Source organism: Amyelois transitella, chromosome 29 (assembly GCF_032362555.1).
Source record: "Amyelois transitella isolate CPQ chromosome 29, ilAmyTran1.1, whole genome shotgun sequence".
Taxonomy (NCBI): domain Eukaryota; kingdom Metazoa; phylum Arthropoda; class Insecta; order Lepidoptera; family Pyralidae; genus Amyelois; species Amyelois transitella.
Genome location: NC_083532.1, coordinates 2,513,959 through 2,540,344, shown reverse-complemented (window position 1 = coordinate 2,540,344; position 26,386 = coordinate 2,513,959). Strand labels below are relative to the sequence as shown.

The 26,386-nt window shown below is 38.1% G+C and overlaps 1 protein-coding gene across 1 annotated transcript in view; it reads right to left on the bottom strand.

The window, feature by feature from the left end:
* Nucleotides 1-2,055: 2,055 nt before the first annotated feature.
* LOC106129494 (uncharacterized) overlaps nt 2,056-26,386 on the bottom strand; it is a 73,408-nt gene continuing 49,077 nt past the window's right edge. Inside the window, exons 30-53 of the mRNA XM_060952816.1 lie at nt 26,059-26,205; nt 25,526-25,666; nt 24,452-24,629; nt 23,572-23,702; nt 22,800-23,083; nt 22,432-22,565; nt 22,044-22,192; nt 21,583-21,762; nt 20,475-21,217; nt 19,523-19,681; nt 18,390-18,481; nt 17,861-17,987; nt 16,828-16,983; nt 15,855-16,036; nt 14,879-14,973; nt 13,993-14,126; nt 12,974-13,095; nt 11,568-11,709; nt 10,276-10,406; nt 8,695-8,819; nt 6,894-6,992; nt 5,621-5,720; nt 4,856-4,999; nt 2,056-4,233 (exon numbers count right to left, since the gene is read on the bottom strand). Coding sequence (XP_060808799.1) covers nt 4,092-4,233; nt 4,856-4,999; nt 5,621-5,720; nt 6,894-6,992; nt 8,695-8,819; nt 10,276-10,406; nt 11,568-11,709; nt 12,974-13,095; nt 13,993-14,126; nt 14,879-14,973; nt 15,855-16,036; nt 16,828-16,983; nt 17,861-17,987; nt 18,390-18,481; nt 19,523-19,681; nt 20,475-21,217; nt 21,583-21,762; nt 22,044-22,192; nt 22,432-22,565; nt 22,800-23,083; nt 23,572-23,702; nt 24,452-24,629; nt 25,526-25,666; nt 26,059-26,205 — 4,037 coding nt within the window. The 3' untranslated portion in view covers nt 2,056-4,091. The remainder of the gene's footprint in view (nt 4,234-4,855; nt 5,000-5,620; nt 5,721-6,893; nt 6,993-8,694; nt 8,820-10,275; nt 10,407-11,567; nt 11,710-12,973; nt 13,096-13,992; nt 14,127-14,878; nt 14,974-15,854; nt 16,037-16,827; nt 16,984-17,860; nt 17,988-18,389; nt 18,482-19,522; nt 19,682-20,474; nt 21,218-21,582; nt 21,763-22,043; nt 22,193-22,431; nt 22,566-22,799; nt 23,084-23,571; nt 23,703-24,451; nt 24,630-25,525; nt 25,667-26,058; nt 26,206-26,386) is intronic.

Below are 26,386 nucleotides of genomic sequence, written 5' to 3'. Positions count from 1 at the left end.
GGGGAAAGGAGAGAAAGTCAGGGATAGTCAGGGAAAATTGAGATTTTTTCCCAGTGATTGTAAAATGAGGGATTTTTTTCCCAGTGATTGTAATGTTTATAAAGCATCAATCTGAAGTGGCCAATAAGCGTGTGGATGTCGTGTTGGAAACTTTGCACGAATCCGACAAGATAAAAGGGTTTGTCGCTGACAGTGCCAAAAGGCAATATCAAAAACTAATTTCCGAAGCACAAAATACCTGGAGCCAAAAATTTGAAGATTTTGATTATGATAAAATCGGTGTTGATGAGTTCTACCATTCACTTATTGGAGGTGATAAACAATACGTAGACATATGGAGCGTTATGAAAATCTGTTTCATCCTCTCCCACGGAAACGCGAGTGTGGAGGGCGGGTTTTCTATTAACAAATCTCTCTTGGTGGAAAATTTACTGGAAGATTCACTTATATCGCAAAGAATTATATATGACGCCTTGAAAAATATCGGTGGTCCTCAAAATTTCGCTGTTACAAAATCTTTGATCACTTCAGTTCGAAACTCACGAAGAAGATATCAGGAAAACTTGGATAAAAAAAAGAAAAAATGTCAGATGAACAAAAGAAAATCAAGGAAAAAAGGAAAATTGATGAACAGCTAAGAGAAGTAGAAGAGAAAAAGAAAAAATTGGAATTACAGAAGGAAAAAGAACTCGTGGAATTACAGACGTTAAAAAGGGCTTTACAAATGAAGAAAAGGAATATGTGATTAATAATGATACCTTCCTACTTATCGATCTCATTTTTCAAAGATTATAATAAGCATAAAATATTTAATTTAGGCATAACTTGGCAATAATTATAACTTGATAATAATTTAGTACCTACCTATATCAGCAGATATTTAATTTTGTTTTATAATTATATGTGGAGGTTAGAATTTTTTTGTTCATTTAAGTTCGAAGTTTATTTTTACTAGGTACTGAAACTGTTGATTTTGGTTTAAGTCTTATAATTTTACTACAGAAACTGTTGATTTTGGTTTAAGTCTTATAATTTTACTACTGAAACTGTTGATTTTGGTTTAAGTCTTATAATTTTACTACAGAAGCTGTTGATTTTGGTTTAAGTCTTATAATTTTACTACTGAAACTGTTAATTTTTGGTTTAAGTATTATAATTTTACTACTGAAACTGTTGATTTTGTTTTAAGTCTTATGCAGTTTATGCAATGTCTTATGTTATAAAATTGTTAATAAGAAAGAGTTCCTAAGTGATAAATACCGATCTCAATATATTTGCTATATAAAATAAAAGAAATTAAAATATTACCTGTATGCAGTTTTACTCAACTTATAAACTACTTTACAAATAAAACATACCTACTTGAATGATTAGGCCGTGTTCAAACCAAACTAACTGTAAGCCGCCGAATGTGAGCAGGCTTACTATGAGTCCCAGTGTACTAAAGAACATGTAATAACGTATTGTCGGTTATATGTAAACGAAAAACTGAATATGTATGGAAATAAAAGGAGTTACAGTCAGTTTGGTTTGAACACGGCCTAAATTTGGTCAGGGAAATTTAAAAAAATGGTCAGGGAAAGTCAGGGAAAAGTCAGGGAATTATTTTGAACATTAGCTGTGGACACCCTGTTAAAAAAAATAATGCTTAGTTGAAAGTTTACATTGTAAATTAAATCATTTTATCAATATATAAATATCGACCGAATCAATTCTTGTTTAACACTCATTATATCATAGTGATGTCTTAGAAGTAACCATTTTGCAACCTTTTGGATTAAAAGATAACGTTTATTCTTATGCTCATCCATTATTTTCGCTAAACAGGAAAACATTCCATAGCCAAATCACAACCTGCCATTAATTACATACATTACGTTTGCAATGATATTAACAACAAATTAATAGAAAATTTAAAAAAAAAAAGTCTATTTATTGAAATATTTGTGCCAAATAATGTGACTACATTTCTTTTTGCACATTAAAAAATAAACATGTTGAAATGAAACTATATTTGGACAAAATTTTATTTCTTATTTGAATCGAAAAAAAATGTTCTGATTTGTGTTTTTTTTATTTATGCGCAAAGGTAATCAGATGTTCAGACATTCGCCACCATTCATTATTAATTTACAATTTTCCAAAACTATGTCGACTAAGTCATGACATCTCCTATGACGGCTCTTGCTAATAAAATGTTTATGTAATTATTAAAAATATAAAATGCCAGCGAATTATAATTCTTTCATTGATATTTACTTCAATTACAAAAATTTTATCTGCATTCAATGCATGCAGAAATATCAACATTTCTATGTAACGTTAATAAAATTTCAGCAATTAAAAAAATTAAATATTAATATCAATAAAAAAAAAACGAATCAAATATAAACGAAGAACTATCTCATTAGCAAGAGCCCAGTTATATTATTTTATATATTATAATAATTAAAATACACAGATGGATAGGCGTTTCCCAAAGGGGTAAAATAAATTTGGGGTATATACCAACATGGTATAAAGAAATATACAGGATTTGTATCTCCGTTCTTAACCGAACGCAGTCGAGAGAAGCCTATTCAAAATATATTTAGTCACAGTCAAGTACTGTGCTCATTATCCTAAGGCCGATTCAGATCATTATCCAAAAGGCCTGCCTACCTCTCACTATAATAACTACAATGATCTCGCGTCTAATTTGCTTTACACACCCAATTAAATGTACAATACCGACTAAAAACTGGCCACCAAATTCGAATTTCAAATAAACGCGAGGAGTAATCGACCGTTATTTTTTAAAAAATACTGTTTCGTTGCTACACGCAAATTATTATAAAAATAATATTCGAAATCGACATATATCTACTATTTCTATGCTTAGAATAGATTCCTAATACTTTTTTTTAAACTGTACTAGAACTAATTATATACAGCCTAACATTTAATACATGTCCATTTGTGTGCGCTCACATTTTCATACAAAAAGATGCCCGAAGATGAGATTCGATCTTTTTTACATTATATTTTCACATCCGATGCGTCGCCCGGGAGGCGGTAAATCCAAAATTGGAATGTATAAAATACTTTGAATAAGGAATACATAGAGTGCACTGGTTTAAAAAAATGTAGCTGGGACTTTCAGCAGGTCTGTAATGTTAAAGTTTAAAAAGAGAAATCTGGTTATCTTATTAGTACGTAGTTTAATTGTTAATAAGACGGCGAAATAATAAACTTAATAAATTAATAAGCGTGAAATCGGAATTCCAACAAAAATTGTATTATCCAAGTATATACTAGATCCAAGCACTTTTTCACAACTAGCCACTTAGTATATCACAACACCAAATCAATATAAAAAGATATACCTATCTCTTTCAAACAACATTTAATGTGAAAGAGATAGTTATATTTTCATTGTACAATCTTCAGTCTAGGTTCATAAATCATTCTTTGTCATGTGAAATATTGCCAGTTAAATATTTAAATCTTTTTCATTTTATAATTTCAAAAGATAAAAGAATTCTTTGAATTACAATGTAATTTGACCTTTATTGATTTGTAATAAGGTCTATTTTACGATAGATTTGCATGCAGATATATTTTATTCGCACTTAAATTAATAAATAAAAATGTTCAGCGGTTGACTAGTTAGCTACCATATTAATTCAATTTTGACATAGATCACATTTTTTTATATCATGAACGGATTTTTAATGAAAATGTCTACTTATAATTTTCGAAGGTCAATGAAACATATACCATAAAATTAAACATAATAAATATCATAGTAACTTTCCTCATGTCCAAGAAGTTATCCAAGATTGCCAAAATATTTATTTAACAATGAATTGTTTTATTTATACAATAAGGTACCTAAGTAATCCTTCATAAAAAGGTGTTTTATGAGAGACCAAATTTACATAGAAATCGTATCGTGTATTACAGGGCGATCCTGTCAGAATATATTCACCACTCACAACGTCTATAACCCATCAATTCACCATCGAACCCGTAAATCTTCCATCAAACAGCTCCAAACCTTTCCGTCTCCCATCAAACTTGCATCAGTCCCGTCAGTCCGTTCCGTCAGTTCACTGCTGCGCCCACCGCTCCTCGAAGAACTGCCTCATGGTGTGCCCGGCTCTTCCCACGGGACTATCGTCGTCGTTAAAGACTTCACAATTGCTGAATACCAGGCGAACGTCAGACGCGAACTCCTCTTTGCATTTGTAACTGGAAAAATTCAATGAAACTAATCAATGAAATTTATGACTAGTTGATGCCCATGAATTCGCCCGGGAAAATGTACAAATTTAATGAAAATCTGTCCAGCGGTTTACATACATACATACATATAGTCACGGCTATATTCCCTTGCGTGATAGCGGTTTACCCGTGTAAATGTAAAAAAGAACAAACTTTCGTATAGTAAGGATATAAAGCTTTGAAAGTGAGCTTAAGCTTGAAGGTAATATTTCAAAACATTAACCTTTTAAACTAATTAACGAAGCGACTCCCATCTGACCTCAAATACCTACAATTCAAAATAGTCATTGGTACAAGGTGGGATTTGATCCTGTGCCTTTATGCACATATTTACATCAGGTATTTTAATCGGGTACCTTGAATCGACCACCGACGCTCAAAATACAATGAAAAATTTTAGCACCATAACTACATAGTATGAAGCATAGTCGCTATGTCTTTATGTATATACGATTAAATCTTTAAAACCATACAACGGATTTTGGTACAGTTTTTTTTTAAACAGAGTGATTCAAGAGGAAGTATTATATGTATAATTGCTACCCATGCGAAGCCGGGTCGGGTCGCTAGTTCAGTACAAAATACTCACTTGCTTTCCTGCAGTTTCCTCTTGATGGTAGACAGATCCATGGGGCACTTTATAACCTTCTTGTACTGCGGGAACTGCTTCGTGTTCACGGGGATGAGGAACGGCCAAGCGTGTTCGTGGCACTCCATTTCGCAGAGTAAGTTCCTGAAACAGGAAGTTGAAATGTTGATTAATTGATGTTACGAAATATTTGTCATTATCAGAGATCGGAATAGGTAGATTGATTTTATGTACTTGCATCATGAATTACCATAGAAAGCATAACATGGATAAGCCTCTTTTCCGGGATTCCATTTCAGTACTTACACTTACAGTAAACTACATTGTCCGCGGGTAACATAGGAATACAATTTACGTGAACGAAGTCGGGGGAAAACAGCTAACACTAATATATTCTTCATCCCACTTGTGAAAATTCCGGAAAAAATCTTAATAATTTACAAATCTCGGAGGCATGTTCATATTAATATATACGTTTCAGTTCATTGACCCCAATTAATCTACCTATTCCGATCTCTGGTCATTATTAAGTTAAGATAGGTTGCTAGCCCATCGCGTAAAAGTAGAATCCCAAGTTTATAAGCCGTTCCCTTAGTCGCCTTTTATAACATTATATGCCGTGTGTGATCCACGTCACCAATAGAAAAAAGATTAGGACCACTCCATCTCTGTCTCTCATACATACATATAATCACGTCTATCCCCTGCGGGGCAGACAGAGCTAATTCGCGCGGCGAGTAAATGCTAGTTTAAATATTAACTTACTTGCATATCTGCATTTCTTTCTGCAGCACTTTCTTCGCTGAATTCTTGTCCTTCTTCGCTCGTGATAGTAAAGGTACATTTTCGGTGTCTGGATCCTCGCCTGATAAATAGATAATAAAATTAACATTGTGTAATATCCTAATAAATAACGAAAATCTTTAAAAAAGAAAATTGAGAAATTCCTCCTTTTTTAAAAGTCGGTTAATAAGGGTTGGTGGAAATTTACCCAGAAAAATATAAGTTGGTCATGTGGAGAGGATGAATGAAAACAGGTTGACTAAGCAGATATACATGGAGAGTGTGGAGGGAAAGGTCGGAGTGGGAAGACCTAGACGAACATATCTTGATCAAATTAAGGACGTCCTGGTAAAGGGTCAGGTCAAAAGTACCCGAAACCGCCGAGCTTGCATGAAGAGAGTTATGAATGGATGAAGCAAAGGAAGTATGCAGGGATCGTGGCAAGTGGAAAGAGGTAGTCTCTGCCTACCCCTCCGGGAAAGAGGCGTGATTTTATGTATGTATGTAAATATAAGTTTCGGCCGCTGTGGCAACTCAGTTTCGCAACCAGTTGTGAAAATGGAATTTTTCAATATCTTGTTGGCAATTGGTTGCGATTTAAAAAAAATCGTATTCTTTATACGGAAACGGAATTTAAAAAAAATATTTATACGTAACCCTAAGATACTGATAATAATTTAAATGCAACATCGTATTTTTAGTACGTTCTTGTTGTATACTGGTAAATTATAAAATTCTCGTGTCACAATGTGTGTGTTCGTAACCGTACTCCTCCGAAACGGGTTGACCGATTCTCATGAAATTATGTGAGCATATTGAATAAGTCTGAGATTCGGCCGACATCTTCTTTTCATACCCCTCAGTGATAAGCGTTGACACCCTTAACCTTTTTTTTTAAACTAGCAATTACTTAAAAAATATTTACATATATGGCAAAACAACATTTGCCGGGACAGCTAGTATTTTATTTGGAAAATATACAGTCATATATCTTGTACACAATTTCATTTAGTTACTTTACACCATTTACATATAGTATACTAGCGACCCGCACGGCTTCGCACGGGTGCAAAATTATAAATGTTATTATACATAAAAACCTTCCTCTTGAATCACTCTAACTGTTACAAAAAACCGCATCAAAATCCGTTGCGTAATTTTAAAGATTACGCAACGGATTTTGATACAGACAAACAGACTAAAATAGCGACTTTGTTTTGTACTATGTAGTGATATATATACAATAGAATCGTACCGTCCATCCGTTCGTCCTCGTGTTGCAAGGCGCCGTTCCCGCCGACGTAGAGCGCGCGGCGCTTCTCCGGCGGCTCCTCCGTGGAGAAGTCGGGGGGCGCTGAAACAAACATTGTATTGTAATGCGGCGTGATTTTATGTATGTATGTTCACATATATTCTTTTTTCTCTGTCGACTCTATAAAAAATGTTATAACATATCGCCTTTTTTTACAGAGTCTACAGAGCCAAAAGAAAATATGTGAACATACATACATAAAATCACGCCTTTTTCCCGGAGAGCTAGACAGGGAATACATCTCTGCATACTTCCATCGCTTGCCACGATCTCTGCATACTTCCATCGCTTCACCACATTCATAACTCCCTTCGTGCAAACTCGGCTGTTTCAGGAAATATGTGAAATCTACATTTAAACTCAATTTGAACCATATTCAAAAATGATGTAGGCTACACGCTTACTGTACTGAGTAATTACTATACTAGTTGTCAATATAGACTAGAGGAAGACTGTTAAAACATCGTCACAGTAAGACACTTATTTAAAGCATAAATTGTTTAATCCGTTCTTGTTATACTGTGTATTTTGACAGCCATTCTGTTAAACCCATTGTCACTGTAAGACACTCAACAAGAGCACTCGAAGATACAACGTAACCGACCGGACGCCATTTTGTTACCGACTTACCGACGCGACGTCGTGAAGGGGGGTTTATGATGCTTAACATTATTACGTTGATATAGGGAGCATACATACATACATATAATCATGTCCATATCCATTGCGGGATAGACAGTTCCGAAAAGACTGACAGGCCACGTTCAGCCGTTCGGCTTAATGATAGAATTGAGATTCAAATAGTGACAGGTTGCTAGCCCGTCGCCTCAAATGTGAATGAATAAATAAATATATATTGGACAAATTACATTGATTGGGTTAGCCTCGAAGTAAGTTCGAGACTTGTGTTACGAGATACTAACTCAACGATACTATATTTTATAATAAATCCAAGACACAGGCCAATCAGAGAAAGTTCTTTTCTCCTCATGCCCTGGCCGGGATTCGAACCCGGGACCACCGGTGTCACAGACAAGCGTACTACCGCTGCGCCACAGAGGCCGTCAATAGCAATATAAAATTAGGAATCAAACGACGCGTTTAGTTTTTGGTTTCAAAATGAGCAACACCAAGAGACCAGTACAGTCAAAAGCTGGTGGATTATAACTTATAGTGGTTCTCCAAGGCCAGGTGATAATGTGCTGACTATAGTGGCTCTCCAAGGCCAGGTGATAATGTGCTGACTATAGTGGCCCTCCAAGGCCAGGTGATAATGTGCTGACTATAGTGGCCCTCCAAGGCCAGGTGATAATGTGCTGACTATAGTGGCCCTCCAAGGCCAGGTGATAATGTGCTGACTATAGTGGCCCTCCAAGGCCAGGTGATAATGTGCTGACTATAGTGGCCCTCCAAGGCCAGGTGATAATGTGCTGACTATAGTGGCCCTCCAAGGCTAGGTGATAATGTGCTGACTATAGTGGCCCTCCAAGGCCAGGTGATAATGTGCTGACTATAGTGGCTCTCCAAGGCCAGGTGATACATACATACATAAAATCACGCCTCTTTCCCGGAGGGGTAGGCAGAGACTACCTCTTTCCACTTGCCACGATCTCTGCATACTTCCTTCGCTTCATCCACATTCATAACTCTCTTCATGCAAGCTCGGCGGTTTCGGGTACTTTTGACCTGGCCAGGTGATAATGTGCTGATTATAGTGGCATCCCAAGGCCAGACGGACACTCACGGGCGGCGGGGTGGTCGAGCCCGTTCTCGTCGTCGGCGCGCTCGTCGGGCTTCTCGGGCGTGTGCAGCGCGCTCGCGGGGCCCTCCTCCGCCGTCGTCGACGTGGACGCGTGAGAGGGCGCCGGGCTGGAACGGTAAACGTACATACATGGCTTATCTTTTAGTGTACGTTCTGCTCAACTTTGGAATGATCTTCCCCAAGATACGAGATCCGCCTTTAACCTTAGTTCTTTTAAAACACTAATCAAAAGACTGTGTTCTGATGCATCTAACATTTGAGTGTACTTATATTTATGTAAGTTTATATATATTTTATTTATGTATGTTTATCTTTAATTATGTAGAAATTTATTGTTCATTTTACTGCATCTCAATGCTTTTTGTGTGCGCTGCCTTTTAAATATGTATTTAACTTTATATTTTGGTTGACTGGAAGAAATCCCATTGGGGATAAGTCCGCCATTGTACATATTCTTCTTAATCCAATAACTGTTTTGTAATTTGTTTTATTTATTTTTATGTGCAATAAAGTTTACAAACAAACAAACAAACATACATACATACAATACAGAATGTGGATGTTGATTTATACCTAATGTACCTAAACGTCCTGGTAAAGGGTCAGGTCAAAAGTACCCAAAACCGCCGAGCTTGCATGAAGAGAGTTTTGAATGTGGATGAAGCGAAGGAAGTATGCAGTGATCGTGGCAAGTGGAAAGAGGTAGTCTCTGCCTACCCGTACGGGAAAGAGGCGTGATTTTATGTATGTATGTATACATACACTAGCTATTCCCGCGACTTCGTCCGCGTGGAATAGATATTAATGGCATCATTGAAGGATTCAAGAATGAATATAATTTACCCCGTTTTTTTTTCACATTTTCCATTATTGCTACGCTCCTAATAGTTGCAGCGTGATGTTATACATATAGTCAAAAGCCTTCCTCGATAAATGGTCTATCCAACACAAAAATAATTTTTCAATTCGAACCAGTATTTCCTGAGATTAGCGCGTTCAAACAAACTCTTCAGCTTTATAATATTAGTATAGATATAGTCACGACTATATCCCTTGTGGGGTCGTTCAGCTCTATGGCCTATTGATGGAATTGAGATTCAAAAAGTGACAGGTTGTTAGCCCATCGCCTACAAGAGGAATTCCAAGTTTATAAGCCTATCCATTAGTCGTCTTTTACGAAATCCATGGGAAAGATATGCGAGTGGTTCTATTCTACAAAAAGTGCAGGGAACCACACACAGAAAAAATCGTAACTAACAAATTTTGTTGAGCCGTGTGATTCCCGGCACCAATACAAAAAAGGCTAGAACCACTCCATCTCTTTCCCATGGATGTCGTAAAAGGCGACTAAGAAATTGACTTACAAACTTCGGATTCTTTTTTAGGCGATGGGCTAGCAACCTGTCTCTATTTGAATCTCAATTCCATCATTAAGCTGAAACAGATGAACGTGGCCATTCGGTCTTTTCAAGACTGTTGACTCTGCCTACCCCGAAAAGGATATAGACGTGACCATATATATATTATGAAGCTTTTGAATAACTGATTGCAGTATACACTCACCTGGGCACCATATTCTGGTCGACGTCCATACTGTTGTCTTTGTGCTTGCTCTCCCGTTTCTTAGTGTTCCGCGGCTTCTTGGGCGGCGCACGAGATATGCACTGAGAGCAGTACCATTTGCCACGGGGGTTCTGGAATAACGACATAAGATACATACATACATATTAATCATGTGTATATCCCTTGGGGGGTAGACCTGACCCTGATGGCTCCGTTGAAATGTAAGTATTTGAAAAAAAAAAAACAAACTATAAATAAACTATCCAGCTGAACGTAGCCTTTCAGACTTTCCGAGAGGCTCTGTCTAAAGGGGTAAAGACGTACTGGTAAGTAAGGGATATATGTATGTACTAGCTGTGCCCGCAACTTCGTCCGCGTGGAAAAGTTATTGTGGTCATCATTGAAGCCCTCAAGTATGAATAATTTCCCCCGTTCTTTTCCATATTTTTCATTACTTCTACGCTCCTTATAGTTGCAGCGTGATGTTATATATTCTAAAGCCTTGAAAAATTGTAAACATAATACAATTTTTCAATTCGAACTATTAGCTCCCGAGATTAGCGCCTTCAAACAAACAAACAAACTCTTCAGCTTTATAATATTAGTATAGATATATTAACAATCTTAATTATCTTCTCAATTCTATCATTTAGCCAAATAGCTGAGCGTGGCCTAACAGTCTTTACAAGACTGTTGGCTCTGTCTACCCGAGGGATATAGACGTGACCATATGTTACGGTAGACGGCCTCTGTGGCTCAGCGGTAGTACGTTTGTCTGTGACACCGGAGGTCCCGGGTTCGAATCCCGGCCAGGGCGTGATGAGAAAAGAACTTTTTCTGATTGTCCTGGGTCTTGGACGTTTATCTATATAGATAAGTATTTATTATAAAATATAGTATCGTTGAGTTGGTATCTCGTAACACAAGTCTCGAACTTACTTCGAGGCTAACTCAATCAGTGTAATTTGTCCCGTATATATTTATTTATTTATTTAGTGCCGTGTGGTTCCCGGCACCATTACAAAAAAGATTAGGACCACTCCATCTCGTTCCCATGGATGTCGTAAAAGGCGACTAAGGGATAGGCTTATAAACTTGGGATTCCTCTTTTAGGCGATGGGCTAGCAACCTGTCACTATTTGAATCTCAATTCCAACATTAAGCCAAATAGCTGAACGTGGCCATTCAGTCTTTTCAAGACTGTTGGCTCTGTCTACCCCGCAAGGGATATAGACGTGACCATATGTATGTATGTATGTATGTATTTATGTGTGTCTGTGTCACAATGTCACCTTCCCCAGCGGCGGGTAGTGGCAGTCCTGGTGGTAGGCGCGGTGGCACAGCGCACAGGGGATGGTCTTCCCCGCGCACGCGCCGCCGCACACGATGCACACGCGCTCGCCGCGCGCCTTGTTCACGCACTCCCAGCAGTACCTGGTGCGCACGAGTCGTTAGTGGAGATATCTAACGGTTGATTGGCAGATAGGTAATGCTTGTAGCATTAAGTCCGTCAAATTGTGTTTTTCTGCTTTTGTGCAATGAAGTTTGTATAGAATAGAATAGATTTATTTTCAAAATTGGATACAAGGTATCACTTATTGACGTCACATAACTTAAATCTAATTATAACTACTACCGCTTCCAAAGCGCATGTGTAGAAGAAGCGGCGGAACAAACTACACTGCAGCATTTTCATAGGACGTTTAGGACATTTAGGAGGTCGTTATCGGACCTCTGTCAGATCTGACGGTTGATTGGCAGATAGGTAATGCTTGTAGCATTAAATTTAAGGCCGTCAATTTGTGCATTTGTGTTTTTTGTGCAATGAAGTTTGTATAAAATAAATATTGAATAACTAATTCAAAAGTTACAATGGTGGTTACAACGTGGTACAATTACATTCCACATTGTTAATTTTGTTTGTAGGGATTTTCATAATAATTTTAATAGTTTTAATTGTAAATACATCAAATAATAAATAAAATTATATTTAAGTAATAAACGGACAACCTATATCACTACTCATACGCGGAACTCTTTCGTCCTGCCATAAATTCGGCGGACAAGTAAAATGAAAAAAATGACAGTTTGACAAGTGTCAATCTTATTGTATTTCTAGGCCCGTTTGTTGCTTTACGTTTAAATATTAATTCAAATCTTTTATTTCACCCTATATTCATTTCCCTCTTCTCTTACTCTGACTGCGCTTCACCTTCTATTAAGTAAGCTTTGAATCTATCGCTACATGTTAAAAGATTTGTATTTTTGTTTGTGTCGTGTGGTGCCCGACACGAATATAAATAGGACCACTCTATCTCTTTCAAATGGATGTCGTAAAAGGCGACTAAGGGATAGGCTTATAAACTTGTGATTCTTCTCTTGGCTAGCCACCTGTCACTATTTGAATACAATAGATTTATTTTCAAAATTGGATATAAGGTATCACTTATTGACGTCACATCACTTATTATCTAATTATAACGACTACCGCTTCGAAAGCGCATTCTATCTCAATTCTATCATTAAGCCAAACAGCTGAACGTGGCCTGTCAGACTTTTCAAGACCGTTGGTCCCTGTCTTCACCGCAAGGGATATGACGTGACGTGATTATATGCACGTATATTTGTACGCTTATGACGAATAAACTAAACTAAAAGTAAAAAACTACTGGACCGATTTTCACGAGATCCGACTCACCAATCGCCTTCGGGTATTTTGTCCATCCTGGGTTTGAAGCAGTACAAGTGGTACCCCTTATCGCAGCCGTCGCAAAGTAACAACTGCTCTTCATCGTCGCCGCGTTGGCAGAATTGGCAGTTCTGGCAAATACAAGAAATAAATCTCTCATCTCTTTGTCATTGTCATTACCTTTTCTCACTCATCACATGTATCTCTTCTCAACTGATTCTAATAAGACATTACAAATGAAAAAAAAGTGCCGTGTGGTTCCCGGCACGAATAAAAAATAAGAATAGGACCACTAGAATAGAATAGATTTATTTTCAAAATTGGATACAAGGTATCACTTGTTGACGTCACATCACTTAAATCTAATTATAACTACTACCGCTTCCAAAGCGCATGTGCAAAACTCCATCTCATTTCCATGGATGTCGTTAAAGGCGACGAAGGGATAGGCTTATGAACTTGGGATTCTTCTTTTGGGCGATGGGCTAGCCACCTGTCTGGCAAATATAAGTAATACATCTCTCTTTGTCATTTTCGTTACCTTTTCCCCCCTCATCACGTGTCAGGAACAGTGTGTTAAGTGATTACCAATTGCTTCAGTCACTTGCCATCTAAGTGGTCACTCTTTTATTTCACGCTATCTATCCATCTGTTCTGAACTGATTCTAATAAGACATAACAAATAAAAAAAGTGTCGTGTGGTTCCCGGCACGAATAAAAAAAAGAATAGGACCACTCCATCTCTTTCCCATGGATGTCGTAAAAGGCGACTAAGGGATAGGCTTACAAACTGGTGATTCTTTTTTAGGCGATGGGCTAGCAGATAGCCAAATAGCTGAACGTGGCCATTCAGTCTTTTCAGGACTGTTGGCTCTGTCTACCCCGCAAGGGATAGACGTGACCATATGTATGTATGTATTTGGAAATTCCTCGTGGATTAGATAAAGGAGACGCGTCGCGGGAATAAGCTAGTATAAGATGATACGATGACGATGATGATGATGATGATGATGACGTGCATGACTCACCGCCTTCATGATGCTCTTGTCCCAGGCGACGTGCGCCTCGAGCGCGTGCAGCAGCATGGCGAGCTGCGCGGACGTGCGGCAGCGGGACAGAGCCTCGCGCCACGTCGCCAGCCCGCGGGCGATGCCCTTCGTCTCTGTGGGGGGAGGGAACTGTGAGCCGGGCGGCTTTTGATGTGACTGGGAATTGCATCTATATATCTATACTAATATTATAAAGCTGAAGAGTTTGTTTGTTTGAACGCGCTAATTTCAGGAACTACTGGTTCGAATTGAAAAATTCTTTTTGCGATAAGTGGACCATTAATCGAGGAATCATAACATCACCCTGCAACTATAAGGAGCAAAGAAATAATGCAAAAATGTGAAAAAAAAAACGGGAAAAATTATTCATCCTTGAGGGCTTCAATGATGACCAAAATAACTATTCCACGCGAACGAAACCACGGGCACAACTAGTATTAAATATAGTTGAAAAACTAAAACCTGACTAAAAAGAGCCGTGTGATATATATTTATAGCCGTGTGGTTCTAGGCACCAAAAGAAAAAACAATAAGGCCGCTCTCCATCACTTTCTCATGAATGGTAAAAAAAAAGACTAACTGATAGACTTATATCATATAGAATAGAACAGAAAAGCTATGAAAATACATATTATGTGTGTTTATTTTACCTCTATGCTAGTCTAGTAATGAGAGAAAGAGAGAAAACTTATTGCAGTCATGAGAAGCTTTTAAAAATGGAATGTTTTTAGGCGATGGGCTAGCAACCTGTCGCTATTTGAATCTTCATCATCTCTCTTCAATCATGAATTGCATCATAAAGCCATACATCTGAACATGGCCTATCAATCCTTTAGGAATTGTCGGCTCATTTTATATGATTTACCTTTGGGTTCACTCTGTCCGTCGGCGTTTTGCGGTGAAGAAGCGGAATTCCCGTGCTCGCCTTGTTGCAACGCGTTCAGTGTGGCCTCCGCGGTACTGTCACATACATTTGTTGTTAATATCAAGGGATTCATTTTGAATCGGAAATAACGCACGGCATTTATTCATAGAATTTTTTTGACGAGAAAAAAGATATGTGGGATATATCTTTTTTCTCGTCAAAAAAATTCCATTCGGACATGCATTCAATGACTATCTTCGAAATTATGTACATTAGTTTGAATACTAACCAGATGCTACCGGGAACACATCGTGTAAAATCCTGCACATTCAGGCAACTTGATGTGTAAACATGATCGATGTAAAAACCTGACTCACCCAATCCAGCATCCATGGTCAAAGGCTTACCCCGGGCTCCTCTTCAGAGTGGTGAGGATGCAACCGGGACTAAAGCCAGTAGGAATTTTACACCAAAAACAAACAGCTTATTATCAAACTTTGTTAAAGCCAGATTTTTATTTTCCTCAACCAATGAAATTTTAAAAATGGTAACCCAAACCAAGCACACTAACATAAAACTGTTCACTTGCCTTTATACGAAACTAACCGGCCGAATTGTGAAGCACATTTTCGTTCAAAAAGTTAATAAATTTATTATAATACTACCACATCAAAAAGCACACCCAAAAACCAAATACACCTATATACCTATTATAAAAGATTTCACTTTACCTAGCATACCTTTCTACCAAAGGCGGTTTGAGATATCTCCTCTCGATATAATGGAGCGACCGTCTTAGGGTTCGTTATTTTACTTCAAGCGACCGAATTAAAACTGTATAATTCAATCTTACACACCTTTATACCAACCAATCCAACCAATTTAAAAAGCTCTTCATTTGTTCAACAATCGCATAAAACCCGATCACATAAAAAGCACACCCAAAAACACCTTAATATAAAAGATTTCACTTTACCTAGCATACCTTTGTACCAAAGGCGGTTTGAGATATCTCCTCTCGATATGTGCTTCTAGCGCAGCGAGCTTCTGCTTCGCCCGCGACACTATGGAGCGGCCGTCTTCGGGAGCGTTGCGTTGTGGACGCCAGCCTTTCACTTGCATCCACGCGTCGAATACCCGCTCTTCTAGTTGCTCCACCTGAAATATAGGTGATTTTAGATTATTAAAAATACATCTTCTTATATATAAAATTCTCGTGTCACAATGTTTGTCTCCGTACTCCTCCGAAACGGCTTTACCGATTTCAACCAAATTTTGCATGCATATTCAGTAGGTCTGAGAATAGGCTAACATCTGTTTTTCATATCGCTTAGTGAACTTTTTTTTTTTTTTGAAATTACTTAAAAATTATTTATATGGCAAAACAACGTTTGCCGGGACAGCTAGAATAATATAATAAAGGTTATTAAAAATATATAGGTACATAGGTAAGTATATTACAATTTCATCTAATTTAACTCATTAGCTACGTATAAACCTGTCGTGTCGTTGTGCTGGATATGGAAAATCTGAATATATCCGCCATTTTGACATCAAAATTTTGCGCCAAATTCATGATTCTGAGTTTATTTATAAATAAAACAGGTATTAAAGGCGCACGTACTATGCATTTATTTTATCTCGGACGTTCTCGATAAAATATTTTTATCAACCGTACGTGGCTACCAACATACTTACCATCAAGCATCAATCCCAACATACCATCAAGCATGAATATAACTGTTACCTTTAACCATAACACCATACCGAAAGTTACCTGGATATAATAGATATAAGTACCTATAACGCAACGCGAAAATTTAATTCAATTCAATTCAATTTATTTATTGCATCCGTAATGTACAGTATACAGGTCATCGTTTATAAAATAAAATCTGTGTTCTTTGTTGGTACACACTATTAACAATATCTTTAAATTTGTCACTCACAGTCTTCAAAAGCTGCATATCAGCGCGTTGCGCCGCACTGGCAGAATAAGAGTTGGGCGAGTCGGGCCGCGGGAAGCCGCCATTTTGTGCGACCGCGCGGTCCAAGTGCGACACCGTCAGCTCCGTGCTGGCCGTGTCGCCTTTCTCTATGTAAATCTGGAAACAAATATTATTGATTAATTCTTATGGCGTGTAGTTCCCGGCACCAATAAAAAAAAGAATAACACCACTCCGTTTCATTACCATTGATTTCGTAAAAGGCGACTAAGGTATAGGCTTATAAACTTGGGATTCTTCTTTTAGATAACCCGCAAGGGATATGGACGTGATTATAATTATGTATGTATGTTATTCTTAATTTATTAAGATTTATAGCTACTGCTGGTAAACTGCTGAGAATGATAAAAGCATTCTCTACTTGTCAAATACACAAGTCCCACAATTCCCAAAAGAACGTTAATAAACGTAGAAGGAGGTTGCGGGCAAAACTCTTCCCCGGTACATACTACTTGGAGATTTTCAAGGTAAGTGTGAATAGGCATTATTCAAATCAATTCAAAATCTTTATTGCATATAATAAAGTTCAAGTTGAATTAAAGTTACTGCTTATAAATAGGTACAATATGAACCCTGTTGGGCATCGCAATTTAAAAATAATATGCTACGGCAACGGCTTTATTTGAGCTTAACGGCTTTAGATGAGACCTAAGGTATACCTTAGGCCTCATCTTGCTTACCACCAGGCTGATTAAGGTCAAACGCAGTCAAGTTATAATATCCTACTACTATTATAAAGGCGAAAGTTTGTATGGATGTATGGATGTTTGTTACTCTTTCACGCAAAAACTACTGAACCGATTACCATGAAATTTGGTATGTAGGTAGCTGAAGACCCAGAATAACACAAAGGCTACTTTTTATCCCAGAGTTCCCGCGGGATTGATAGGGTTTCCATGCGGACGAAGTCGCGGGCGGCCTCTAGTATAAACTATTATACAAAAAAAGGCTTACAGAGATCTATATAAGTAGTCACCTTATTGTTAACAGTGGGTAGTTGCGAAAGTGCCGCATGTAGCTCCCTCTCGCGGACGCCGCGGGTGTGTAGCGCGGACATCAGTTGTTTCACCTCTTCCGGCTGGGTGATACGCCACCAGCCGTGCCTGTCAACATGTTTGTTGTTATTGTTAGATTATGATTAACACAATAGATTATGTTACTGTTGGTGTGTTTAGAGAAAATAACCCGTGGAATCTGCTATGAGAAAATTGAAGTTTAATTCAACAAATTAAACATTGGTACAGTCACCAAACCCAAAAACCATAGATTGCATTAGAAATTTCAAATTATTTGAAAAGTTTAGATTCTTAACATTGTACTAGAATGAGAAAGGGCTGATTTGATTCCCCTTTGTTACAGATATGTACGTGCAATACAATATAATACAATATGTATGTATGTACTTTTGAAAATTTCGGAAATATCATCCGATATTGTCGATAAAGTGAGAAACCCCTGATTGAAGACCACTTTTTAATATTTTATAGACAACGAACTAATCTTACCGATGTTCCCTGTCCACGTGGCTCCCCTCCACTTTCCTGGGCAAACCTTGCAACTTGCACTTCTCTAACTGCTGGAGTTCCTCGGGCGACATCTGTGTAATTTATGAAACAATTAAATTTAATGTTAACATACATAAATCACGCCTATAGGGAAGGAGAGATCACATCTCTCTACTTGCCACGATCCCTGCATACTTGTTTCGCTTCATCCACATTCATAACTCTCTTCATGCAAGCTCGGCGGTTTGGGGTACTCAAGACCTGACCTTTTTTCTTCTTTAGTGTTAATTTCTACAATTTAGTCTTAGTCTTTAAAATTCCCGATGGCACGACAACGTGTCATGGCGAAAGTCATTAGTAGCCAAATAAAAAGTAAACTGCTATGATCTGAAGTTAAGGAAGTGTTTCCGTTTTATTGCCATCACACAAATTGTAAGACAGTGACAGCGGTAGATAAATTTTGTGAAAGTTTTTATCAAATCAGGAATATTCGGATGAAAGATTAGGTCAAGAGTAATCTTAACCGATGACTTTTACAAAAAAATTTAATAAATATGGACCAAGCAAGTATACAGAGACCGTGGCTAGGAAGAAAATATAACTGATTTTAGACTTTCGCTTTCAATGAAACGGGTATTAAACGCGCACGTAACGCACCTTTATAATATCTCGGGACGTTTCGAATGTTACAATAATCCATGGTAACCGAGCGACTAAAAACCAGCTGACTACTGCTCCGTCTAAACGTTCGAGATAAAATAAAGGTACCTTTTTTATTACATACATACATACATATGGTCACGTCTATATCCCTTGCGGGGTAGACTGAGCCAACAGTCTTGAAAAGACTTTCTAAATTAATTTTAATTTCTTTTTTTTTTAATCCCCAATTTAATACCTGTGTTATTTGTAAATAGAAGAACATTGCAGTCTCTGCCTACACTTCGAAGGAAGAAGCACGGTTCGAGCAATGTATACTCGTATTAAATTAAATAAAATCAGCACTAGGTGACCGTCTGTGAATGCTCCAGAAAGTGTCCAGAGTGGCGAAGCATTGTGAAGCGAGCCACTGACCCTTCTGTACGACCACGACCACTCTGACGAGAGTAACGCGTAAGAGATACTCGTGTTACCGGGATGGGCGGCGGGCTGTCGCACGTGACGTAGGTGGACAGCGCGTTGAAGTTGAGCAGCCCGAGGCTGGTGAGGCTGGCCGCCTTCGCCTTCTGCAGCGCCGTGTCGTGTTTCAACATGTCCGCCTGCAGTTCTTTCTCTAGATCGTTCTCTTGCTCCTGGAATATAAAATATATTTATTGCCAAAAACATTTACATACCGCTGTTACAAACATAACTTAACTAATTATCAAGTTTTGATATAAACAATCTTATAATAATAGCACTTATTGAATACTTACACATTAACTATGTATACATACAATTCACGTTTAACAGAAGCTTATAAAAATATTATTGTTTTTAACATGACCTAGAATAATGTTGAGAAGAGAAGCAATAAGTTTGGTAACAGCAGACGGCTACTCCCCGTGATTGTGATTGATCGTTATAAATTTATGTTCAATGATGGAGTTCAGACATCCCAACTAATATTATGAATGGGCAAGTAAGTTTATTTGTTTGTTTGTACCGTCACGCGTTATCTACTAAACCTTATTGAAATTTTGGGTATATAAAATTAAAGGGTCTGGAGGAGATAGGGTACTTTTCATCCCGGTGAACACTAAAGTTTAAGATGGATTTGCAAAAGATCTGTATTCTTTCGTAAGTGGCGCTAATTATGTTGCTTTGTGATGGCGCTAATGTCTGGGCAAAAGCCGTCTTTCTGTTTAAAAATCTGTCATACTTCCTAGGTAAAGTAATGGAATCTGGCATGCGAAGTATCTCAGTAAGAATGCAGACGGTCATACATGAATCAGTTGAAGATGCATTAACTGATTAAATTTTATATTTTAAAGATATAAATAGAAGGATCGATAATGTACTTGTTTAAAAATATCAATATAAAATGTTACCATATAACCAATTAACCGTTTAAGTAAAGCAGGGAAGAATTAAAAGCCAACTCACCTGCTCCTTAGTCTCTTCCCCAACTTCCTCATCCTGATTCTCGTCTCTATTCATGCTAGCGTCCATCATAACCTGGTCCAAGCCAGACATCGTCAAACTCGAGTCGTGATACACACTATTCGAGGGCACTTGTACACTCGTCACCATACTGTTCAGAGTGAACAAACTCGGGTCGTTCAACAAGTGCAGATTGTTGGACACATCCCATTTGTGGCCTTGACATACGACTACTTCCGAACAAGTATGTTCGTTGTCGCAATATTCGGGTATATCTATTTTATCATTGATGTTACTCAAAAATGAACTTTCGTGCCTCAGAATAGAGAACCATTTGCCCTCAATCATTTTTGCGTACAAATGATTGTGCGCCTCGTCAGTTTCCATTACTTCTTTTTTAACTTCTTTAGTGTCTTTCTCTTCTTTAATTTCAGCTTCGGCTTTTTTGGCCGCGTCGAGCTGTGAGGAAACCGCTTCCGCTAATTTCCTTAGTTCTTCTAAATTGTTGACTAGTTGGTCTTTGTTTTCTTCTTCTTCTTTATCTTCTTCGTTTTTGACTACGTTTTCGACTTTGACGATCTCTTGCGGCTTGTCCACGGGCTCCGCCTGGGTCGCGAACATGGGCTTGTGGGTGGGTTTTTGGACTAAGAACGCGGTGGGTATAGAGTCTTCGATGTCAAGCATGTCCTCTTCTTCGTTGTTCTGTTTCTGCTGGATGTATTTCTCTTCCATTTTTATTGATGAACCTAGGATAGAAAAGTAGTTTTCAAATTGAACAAGTAAAAAAATGCGTCCATTATATAAGAGAAAATAAAGTTGACTGTCTTATAAATTAATTCATAGCAAAATGACAGTATGGATTTCACTGTAATTAGACTTGAAATTAGTTACTCGTGTAAAGGACGTAAATGAATATTTAACTAAACATCAAAAGTTACAACATATGATGAAACTGATTGTTAGGTGAGGGACCCAAATGACTACCCTGTGAGACACCACGTTTATTTTAAATGAAATTTGTATATTAGCAACTCGCATGTTAGGATTTACTTTGCAGATTACATTATATTTTTCACTATAATCATAAAACCATTTTAATGTCGTCACTCACCTTCGTTTTTGCAGTTTCCGTGGTTAGGCTCATACTTGATGATCTGCGTGTGATCGCTCAAATTAAGCTCAGATTTTATACTCTTAAGCTCCATTTCGCTCTTCAAAGCTTCCTTCTTCTGTGCTTCTGAGTCCGAGTCCTGTTGTGGTTCCGTTTGGGAGTCTTTTCTCTCTCGAGGTGCTAGGAACAAAGACAAATATTTATATATAAAAAAATGGATCATATCTTAGTAACAGCGTTCCTCTTGGCGTAAGTCCAGGTTGCGTCCTCACCTTTTTAGAGAGGAGCCCGTAGAGTGTCAATAACCGCATGACTTTGTATACGTTAAGTCATATTTGTACAAGAAGCAAGTTTCCTCACGATATTTACTCTCACTACAACTAATTTACGTTGAGAAATGAAATTTTTGGCACATGGCCAGGGTAAGATTAGAGCCGCCTTTCCACTCTTCTTAAACCTACCCTGCCTCTTCTTCCCCCCGTTCTCCACCTTCAGCAAGGCGCTGTGCTCGAGGCTCTCGTGGTACGCCACGATCTCGGGCTGCGCGGACTCCATGCCCTCCACGAAGATGCCGCCCGCCTTGCCCAGGGACCAGTACCGCCGCCAGTATCTGAAGGAACAACTCAGTTATATACTTCCATATTATTCATACTATATACACTAATAAATGGCAGAAATAAAGACACTTGATTTTGTGCCGTGTGGTTCCCGGCACTAAATGAAGATCACTCTATATCTATCCCATACATGTTGTTAAATACTGAGTGGATAAGTATTAGATTGTGGAGGTCAGACGAAACGCATTTACCAATAGATGGCGTTATTTTTGTATCAATATAATGGGTATACCTGTCTTGTCCGTAACACGTCGCCCTGAGGGAATGCGACCCGGCGGTCAGTTGCTGCAACTGTTGCTCCGACTGTCGCAGCAACTTCTCCAGTTTTCGCCCCAGCTCCTCTGACGATAGGTTTTTGTCTTCGTCCTGGTAAAAGCGAACATAACATAAAGAACATCATACACTTAAACATTAATTAATACTAAGCCACTTAGTCAGTCACTGGTAATGCTTTGTATTAGTATGAAAACATGTTTTTTTTATGTATGTTTATTACAATAACGCGAAAATACCCAGAGATAGAACGCAGACTTCAGCGAGAGAGTCGAGAATAATAAAGCAATTATATATTTTACAGTACATGACAATAAAATCCCTCACCTCTTCCGGCTGAGTCCCTTCACTTTCCAAATCGCTCAATATCGCGTCACAATCTCCCATCACACTATCTTTATCCAACTTATTATCCGCCGGTGAACATTCGTCCTTATTGTTATTCAGCATGTTCTTATTTTTCATACTATTCGAGAGATCCTTTAAGGGCGATAGTTCCTTGTCGCTCTCTTCGGGCTGGTCTTTGAAAGGTGAAGGCGGTTTCTCATCTGTTTCTCCTTGTGGCGATGGAGTATCTTTTTTGGGCGTTTCTTTGTCTTGAGGTGGAATGTCTGAAAGATTAATTTTTTAAGGGAAGCTAAAAATTTAATTATTTGTAATAGCACTGTCTTGATTTATCTATATTTATCAGAGTAACGCAAAATAGTTTTCCATTTGATAGTGTGATAATGTTCGCTTCAAATTATAATGTTTTTATCAATAATACAAGTATTAAACGGACTCTGTTAGTGTGTATTGTGACGGTAGTCGGCGTGTCAACAACTTGGCGGTAGAAGAACATTCTGCCTGCCGGACGAAGCAGTAGCCCGCTGGTTTTCAGTCGGTCGAGAGTTTTTGTTACTGTCCCAGATAGGGATAAAATCATGATAATCGCAATGAAAAGCGCGATTCTTCTACACTTAGCATGTATTATTAATAGTGTTGTACAGTAGTATATATTATTATTAGTGTTGTGTTAACGGCATTAAGTGATACCTTGTATTGATTGTAAATAAGAAAACAATGTTTTATAAATAAATGTTTATTTATTAATGCATACCTTCTTCATGTGGTGATCCCCTCAAATTGGCCGCACTCTCTTCAACAAGCCGCTGCATTCTCTCTAATGCTAGAGCTTGTTGTTTCTCCGTCTGTTCCGCGCGGAGTTTCCTCTGGTGCATTACACGGACTCTGTAATTAATGAGTTCACTTTGAATTCATCACCATTGGTCATTTTTAAATTTTGTAAAATGAGAACCGCTTTCAATCAATATCACCTCTTTTTGAAGTCGGTTAAATTTATAAAACCTTCTCCTAAATGTTACAAACACTTTCCTGAAAACCGCATCAAAATCAGGTTAGCAAAACGCGAGATATTGGCGGACAAACATGCGTACCTACAGGTTTTTCTAAGTCGGATAAAAACATGGGGTGCAGTTAATTCACAAGAAGTTCAATATTTATTTATCCTGATCCAATCAACTCTTCAGTCTTTACGTACAGTGTGGCATATTTTAGTTGCAAATCTTTCCATTATTTTATTTTAGTTACAATTCTTAAAATCATGTGGTTCCCGGCACTCATAGAAAATATAAAAAGAATGGGACCACTCAATCTCTTTCTCATGGATGTCGTAAAGACGACTAAGGGATTAGAAACATGGGATTCCCCTTGTAGGCGATAGACTAGCAACCTGTCACTATATGAATCTCAATTCTATTATGAAGCCCAACAGCTGAACGTAGCCTATCAGTCTTTTCAAGACTGTTGGCTCTGTCTACCCCGCAAGGGATATAAACGTGATTATATGTATGCATCTTTCTCACAACAACTTAAGATTTGAATTTGTTTAGGAGTAAAATAAACATACTTCTTTTTAACTTTGTTTTAAAAAAAACTTGTGACATGGAAGCCTAACTAACTATATAAATAACACTCACTTTCTTATCTTCATGTCCATCAAATATCTTTCCTTCTTCAGTTGGTTGAGGTGGTCCAAAGACCCGTCTATCTGCCTCAAAACAGCTTTATTTTGTAGCAACTCGTCGCACAGGAAAGCTAATATCTTGGCTTTGGTAGTCGCGTTCAATGCTAGGAACGGCTTGTCGCGAAGAGATTCTGAAACAAAAGTATGAATAAAAATAAAGAAACTTACTAGAAACATTTAAGTTAGCACGAACAAAACAAGTTCAAAGATTTGTGTAGACTGTACAGTTTGAGCAACTGCCTCTGTGGCTCAGCGGTAGTACGCTTGTCTGTGACACCGGAGGTCTCGGGTTCGAATCCCGGTCAAGGCATGATGAGAAAAGAACTTTTTCTGATTGTCCTGGGTCTTGGATGTTTATCTATACATATAAGTATTTATTATAAAAATATAGTATCGTTGAGTTAGTATCTCGTAACACAAGTTTCGAACTTACTTCGAGGCTTACTCAATCAGTGTAATTTGTCCCGTATATACTTATATATTTGTCCCGCATATATTTTTATATATTTACTGGCAGACCAGAAATGGTTTAATTTTCATCATGGCCTGACGAATATCATAGATGATTTTTTTTGCATGCAATGATTGCATCTCTGCTGCTGTTTGGTAGTAGACAGTCATTATAAACGCCACAAAATTGACAGCCAATTACAGCGAAGCATAAAACCATCAGCCAATAAGAGCGAAGTGTGCAACGCCATTAGCCAATAGCGGCGAAGTTTCTAAATCGCGCAAGCAAAATATCAACAGATTGGAGCAAGAATACAACCTACGACTCAACATCGTTCCTCACGCTGTTCCCCAGGCATAACACCTAATCTTCCTGTCCATTTCCGATAACAAAGTTAAAGGTTCTCTTTAGAGACCTATCAAAGAATTAATCGACCATAAATCATAATGTATGAGTGTGTGTGTGTGTGTGTGTGTGAGTGTGTGTGGGTGTGTGTGTGTGTGTGTGTGTGTGTATGTGTGTGGGTGTGTGGGTGTGTGTGTGGGTGTGTGTGAGTGTGTGTGTGTATTCACTAACCGCTGAGCCTATAGACGGGGTTGCTCCGCAGTTGCTCGTAGTAGGCCGCGTTCTTGCTGCTCGCGCACGTGGATTGCATCTCCACCTCCGTCTGGTGGTGGTCTGCCACTCTTCTTTCTCGCTCTCTCTCTGCTGTTAGACCTTTAGAGAGATGAAAGGATGACATCGATTTTTATAAATGAACGATAAACTTTGGACTCTGTGAGAAACTTATGAAAGGTGCCAGGAAAATTTTGGCAAGAGTATACATCAGGCTAGTAACAGTATATATAACGGTAAATCTTTAATTAACTAAGTTATTTGCAAATTTTAAAACTGTTGCTGATGACTTAGCGTATAAAATATAACAATAGTATAGAAATATATCTTTACCGCTAAAAATACTGATATATACTGGAGTAGAGAACCCATGGAACATTACGTCATTAACAGCGTGTTTAATATCCGGTATTTAATGTACAATCTAGGTATCTGAGAAACATCTCATAGACCTCCACTTTACATGCGTGTTACAGACTCGCAAGATGTCTTACCAGTCAAAGCCTTCACTTGTCCCGTGGCGTTAGCATACAAGTATATGCGCAGGACTTCGCTCAAATTGGCGGGAGTAATATCGCCCATGCGGATAGCGTGGCCTAGTAGAGTTGTATGTCGCCCAGGGTGGGGAATACCGGGATCCTCTGTGGAAGAAAATTTTATTGGAAAACAGATAAAAAAAATTGAACCCACAAAAATATGTGTATGTCTTTAGTTCGTACACAGATTTCTACCGATACTTTGGTGGTCCTAGTCGTAATCGATATCGGTATCAATACTCTGTAACCGGTTAAAGCCAGTTCTTTTAAAACATGAATGTACTGA